Source organism: Corvus moneduloides, chromosome 3 (assembly GCF_009650955.1).
Source record: "Corvus moneduloides isolate bCorMon1 chromosome 3, bCorMon1.pri, whole genome shotgun sequence".
Taxonomy (NCBI): domain Eukaryota; kingdom Metazoa; phylum Chordata; class Aves; order Passeriformes; family Corvidae; genus Corvus; species Corvus moneduloides.
This window is the reverse complement of record NC_045478.1, coordinates 65,541,129-65,547,250: the sequence shown is the minus strand read 5'-3', so window position 1 is coordinate 65,547,250 and position 6,122 is coordinate 65,541,129. Positions and strand designations below refer to the sequence as shown.

Genomic DNA, 6,122 nt, shown 5'->3' with positions numbered 1-6,122 from the left:
CAGCAGCTCTGGGACACAGTGGACAGTTTTCTTGAGTTGAGCAGGTGGGTTTACGTGCGCTTCCCTCTGCAGTGCGCAGTGTGGAGAGTGTGCAGGGTGTGCTTGTCCCCAGGGCCGTGCTGCCGCTGGGATGCTGCGAGGTGCTGCACACTCAGGGCGCTGTGACCGGCAAGGGCAGTGTCCCCAGTATGGAATCTTCTCAGAAGTGGCCCGTGTCCTTTGCGGGTGGCTTTGGGCCTGTGGCTATCATGTCTCGAGGGGTGCCTGGGGACTGCACACCCCTGGCCTAGCCCCTAGCCAGTGAGCCGGGTCGCTGCACGGCCGTGTCAGCCTGGAAGGTGCCGTGTGTTGCCACCCGAGGAGCGCCTTTCCGGGGGTAGCCATCCCTCTCCCCAGAGCGGCGCGCCGGTCCCGTGGAGCAGCTCCTCGGAGGGTGCTTGGGGGCCCCGGTGGCGGCGGCTGCCGGGCCCGTCCTGCCCCCGGAGCGCGGTGGGCCGGGCCAGCCCGCGGGGCCGCGCCGGGGCCGCCACCTGACTGCGGGGCGCAGCAGGCGCGGGGAGCGGGCGGGACGGCTCCTGCCCTCCGCGGGGGCGGCTTCCCTCCACGCCGAAGTTTCCCCGACTTGTGCAAAGAGAGAGGCAGGTCCCGCCGCGGCGCGGGGTGGGAGAAGCATCGCGGCGGAGGAGGAGCGGATCGGCGCGGGCGTGGAAGAGAGGTGGGCAAGGAGCGATGACCTTTGCGAGAAGCCGGCGAGGGAGCGGGGCAGAGGCAGAGCGAGCGGCAGCGCGGGAGGATGGTTGCTGAGACCCGGAGGAGAGCCGCCCCGTAATGTCACCATGTAAGTCTCTTCTCCGGGCTCCGGGGCGAGGGCTGCGGCTGCCGCCCGGGGCGCTGGGGGAGCGCGGATAACCCCGCGGGCTCCATCGCGGGGCGAGGAACCCCGGGCGGATCAGCAGGGCTTCGCCACCACCCACAGAAGGTGGTGAGTAATGTCAGGGCTGAGGCGTGCAGGTAGGTAGGGCTGAAGGAATGGGGAAACGGGGAAGTTTCAGACCGGGACCTCAGAGGGCAGGGCTCTGTCCCGTCCGGGCTCCGTGTCCGTCGGCGGCTGCCCTGCCGGCTCCCGGGCGGCCGGTGCCTTTCGCAGGGCACCCTACCCCCGTCCTTTGGACCGCTCTGGTGAATTTCCCCGTGCTTGCGGACAAGTAGCGAAACACTTGGCCCCGCTGGCCGCCTGCCCTGAGCGGCGGTGCCCCCGCATCCGCCCGGCCCCGGCCTCTCGGCTCGGCGCTGCGGCCGCTCACGTCGAGGAGCCCTGGCACCACAGGCAGCCTTCCAGGTGAGGTGCCAGCACAAGTAGGGAAAAAGTAGGGACGGGGAGAGGAAGGGCAGGGCGGTCTTTAGAAAGCATTCCCAGCCGCACCGCGACTCTCCGCAGCGCACGGAGCGGGGGTAGCGCGGGGCTCCGCCACCCTCGGGGGGCGAGGGGCGGCCGGGTCGGAGGCTCCCCCTCCTGCCCAACTCCACCGGCCCCGGGCGGGACAGTGCCCTGGCCTCCGAGTGCCTTCCCCGGAATATTTCTCCTTTACTGACTGTCCCTCGCCGAAGATAAGGCGGCGTGCTGAGGTTTGGGGTTAGGCGTTCCGCCGGTGCCTTCGCAGTCAGGAGCGAGGACCTGTGGGTGCACCCGAGGGAATCAGTACAAATGAAAAAGGGCAGGGGGTTCGCACACCGCGTCGTGAAGTTAAGGCAGAAATTAGGAGTTCCTAAAGACTTCGTGTTGCGGTGCTACCGGGTTGGAAACAGCCAGATTTATTGCCTGCAACTGGGAAAAGTTCCTTTTGAAAGGAAAGCCAAGGGACTTAGATGGATCTGATGGGGCTGATACTGTTTAAATTAAAAGGCAGTGTCTTTTTTTTTTTTTTTTTTCATCTCTCTTGATGATCATGAGGGTGTTTTCAAAGTTGGCTGTAAGAATAATTAGGAACAAGTAGTGCTTAACAAAATGAAAGTTTTAAGGGGCATTGTGTAATTAATCTTTCAAGACATTAATGTACTACAGTTTAAAGTAATGATTTCAAAGTTAAATTAACCTCTATTAATCTTGGGGAACTAAACTGTGAGTTGCAATCATCTTTCACTTGCAGTTCCACTTGAGAGTGATTAAGCTTAAAATATTTTTTGTTTACAATCTATGTGAGAAAAAAAATTGTGAAATTGATGTTGTCTTTCCTTTAATTTTAAAGTGTCAGCAACATTTTTCCTTAGTAGCTTTAGACATGTCAAAGACCAAAGAGAGTCCTGTCAGTGTGCCTCAGGCAGAATTCACATCCTACTCCAGGGAATTTTTGACAAAGTTTTGAACACAAAAGATGGTGTATTTAAATTTATATTGCATGTTTTGGGATGGTACAGTATACAAATGAAATGCTCCAGCATTATTCACATTTTGTGTATGTTGTCCTGCAGACATGTGTATTCCGTACAAGGCAATGCTGTTTTGCCTGCTAGCTGGCTGCTGGCATGTGGAGTAAAAGATTTAGTAGTTGGATGTAGCAAAACTCCCAGTAATTCCATCTTGAACTGTGTCAAATTACTATCCATTTATGGTTTAGATAATTTACATGTCTATTTTGCTCTTCTGGAATGAATTGTGAATAAGCTCATTGTCTCCCTATGTTATAGGGAATGAAAGTAGCGCTGGACTGAACTGAAATGGTAGCTAGAGTGCATAGCTGGTCATGTCACACAGTGTCTACACTGGGAAATGCAAGTCCATAGAAAAATTAGCGCTTCAGACTTCAGAAAAATCAGACTTCACAGAAGGCCAAAACCCACAAAAACCCTCAAAAGGTTGAGAGGGATTGCTGTTTTGAGACTATATCTATCTGTAGTAGATGTGCACTTACCATAGGTGTCCTAATAATTCCCAGATATATTGGGTTAAATGTTTTGGTTCTGTGACAATCTGGAGTGATTTCTTCAGAGCTGCTAGTGTGTTACCAGCTGGGGACAGAACATGGCTTTTTCATTTAAATTGATACAAAATAGAGAAGAAAACTCACTATGAACAGTGTTCAGCAATTTTTGTGTAACCAAAGACAAAGACTGAAGTAATCTGTATCTCTTCTGAGATCTTTGTTATGGACAAATGTCCATCCCTTTGCTTACCTAAACTCATGGTGTGTTTTAGTATATTGCTGTTCTGATATCCATTCCCTGCGCTGTTAAAGAATATTAAATGACAGAACAGACGTTTATAATACTATTTAAAATAACACAAGACCAAAGGAGTCTCTTGGGCCATCAAGTCAGTGCTGTCAGGGGACCATATCATCCCTTGATAAGATATAAACAATCACAGAACTGTTTCCTAATTTTTCTATAGAATTATTCATATGCTGTTTGGATTCACTTCTAGATGTTGATTAACACTAGTAATCAAGAAAAAGAACCTTAAAATAAATACAGTGGCTATTAAGAGGTGAATAATATCTGCAATTAGTGATTTTTTTAAAGCCTGGGAAGTATTTATCAGTTGTTACAACACATTATCGTAATTGTCTGAAATGTCAAATTATAAAAATATCAGGGATGGATTTTCTTGTGGAAGAAGCCTTTTTGTTGGAAGTGTGTTATCTGCCTTTCATCCCTGACAACTTCTCGTGTGGACAGGAGTGTTATGCATCACAGTGTAAGGCTGTGAGAAGTCAGTTTTCTGAATTTTGACTTTTTGTCTCTGCAAGATCCTAAAAACATATAAATAACTGTTTTCCTCACTAATTTATAGCACTCAGCTAGCAGTTATGCTTTGTAAAATAGTTCTTCAATGATTGTCTCCAAAAGAAACAGATCTGACTCATGGTGCCCATATTAGTGGAGTTTTTTGGTAGCATGCTCTTCTGTGTTCATTCTTGTCTGAGTTTGATAAACCTTTTTCTTGTCAACTGAGATGGTGTAAAGAGAATTGTTTTGTCTTCAATGACACAGAATGTAAGTGGAGTAGATGGTTTGCTATTTTTTTGTATATTTGTTTTATTTATTTTGGTGGAGAATTGTGTATTTTTTAATAGCAATTATGTAATTATCTAGCTTTTTACGCTGGGGAAAAATCTTTATAGCTACTCCTTTCTGCCTTATTGCTTGAACTTACTGATGCTGTTCTCTGTTGTTGATTATGTTCTTGAAATCTTTCTTGACCAGCATTTTTTACATGGGTGAGGATGAGGAAACAGAATGTAAACTATCACCCTGGAGTACCATGGAGTACTGGCTTGTAAGAATTATCGCAATGCAAGTAAATAGTAACAATAGAAATTGGCCAAATTAAATACTTCTTTCAGACTAATGTAGAATTTCAGGTTCTTTTAAAAAGGCACTAGAGGCAGGGTGACTGGGTGCATTCACACCAGACCTAAGCAGCAGATTGCCATGTTATTTTTCCTTGAGTATCTCAAACATGGTGTCTTAGATTCTCCAGTTATTAAATGAGCAAAAACTTTGCCAGAGCTCACAGAGATATCAAAAGTGACGATACAGGCAATTTATCTGTTTGATGAAAATCAATACAGATTTATTATGAATTAATAAATAATTGTTTGTTTCGTAGTCTGATAACTGTAACTGTGCTTGTTCAAAACAAACCAACAACAGAAAACAGTAATGCTACCACTTCTACAGGTTTGCATTGGTAGATTAAGCAGCAGGATGGCATGCAGGTTGTAGTACCTGCAAATTCTTTCTTCTGTAGGAACAGGAAAATTCATTTGTTCCTCTGGTATGTCAAGCTGTTAGCCCCAACATTTCCATTTCCCCACTCTGCGAGTATATGTGCATGCCATATGTGCTCGTGTGTGCGTGTAACTGTTTTCATGCCTTCAAAGGACTTCTGTTCAAATTCAGTTTTCTAAATTAATCTTAAATGCATTGTGGATTTATGAATTATATACATTGAAAAGTAATAGTTCCAAAACCTCAGCTTTCTGTTGTCTGAGATTTTAATAGGGATTTTTGGATCACTAAGTTGAAGGACAATAATTCTATTGTTTGATAATCCAGTTATTTTGTATGTCTGGCTTAATCAAAGAGATTCTTGTACTTCAGAGCCCCATGTTTTCTGTGCTTGTCTTCAACACTTGTTAAGTTTGACTTTACAATAACTCAGAAAAAATAAATCTGCTTCAGATGCCTAATTAGATATAACTACCCACAAAGAACTGAACTTCTTTTGTAATCAGATACCTATGCTGTGTAGCACTGCACTCAAGGGAAGCCTAACTGATTGCAGCAGTCTGCTGAAGGGCCATTTACCTGGGCCCGTTGGTGTCTAGCCCACAGAATTGCTTTGATGAATTACTGTTTTTAAAGCTGAAACATTAGTTGTTCCTTTACAATGGTTTATCTTCCTGCATTGGTTTCCACTTTGGGGAAAAAAAGAAGCTTACACTGGAAAAGGTTTTATATTTGCCCCCAGCTTTTGCTGGTGGGTTCACGCCAATGTCTGTGGAGCAGAAGGAAGAGTTTTCTCCTAATCTACCTCAGTATAGGTAGATGATATCTTACTGAAAAAAAGCCAGTTACCATCACCAAACAGGAGAGGAAGGAGTCGGTCAAAAAAATGCATGTTGTGTTTCATTACTTGTTACTTCTTTTTGCTTGCTGCTAACTTGTTGAATAGAATGAGACATGAAGGTATTGGAACACCATTCATTTAGGATGCATGGTTAAAGGTCTGAATAAATTTATTAAGAGTTTTGCTTCCTGTTCTGCCCACAATGGAGGAAACATTTTGGTTTAGCTGTTAAATATCCTCTAGGCTTTAAGGGGAAGAAAACTTTAACTTCAAGCTATAACTGATAGAGACTTTCCTATAACTGCATTTATTTTATTAAATAATCAGGATGTCCCTGATTTCTCTGGCAGTACAGATAAGCTCCTCCATTTTGGCATGGAAAGTTTCAGGATTTTCATAAAAATTGTCAGCAGAAAATGTCATAGCTGTCAAAAAATTAGAGGTGAAAAATGGGAAGCCTTGTTAAGGGCAGAGGCAAATTGTCATCCACCATCTTTATCTATTTAATAACAAATATGTATATATTATATATAATTTAATAGAATAAATG

The 6,122-nt window shown here is 45.4% G+C and overlaps 1 protein-coding gene across 6 annotated transcripts in view; it reads left to right on the top strand.

Moving 5' to 3' along the window:
* Positions 1–530: 530 nt before the first annotated feature.
* ADGRG6 (adhesion G protein-coupled receptor G6) overlaps positions 531–6,122 on the top strand; it is a 111,605-nt gene continuing 106,013 nt past the window's right edge. For 4 of the 6 annotated variants that reach the window (XM_032101995.1, XM_032101993.1, XM_032101996.1 and 1 more), the window contains exon 1: positions 531–838. In XM_032101995.1, the coding sequence (XP_031957886.1) occupies positions 837–838 (2 nt within the window). In that variant the 5' untranslated portion in view covers positions 531–836. Of the gene's footprint in view, positions 839–1,038; positions 1,340–3,952; positions 3,994–6,122 lie in introns of those variants that run through there. The other 2 variants (XM_032101994.1, XM_032101999.1) reach the window with 2 other exon arrangements.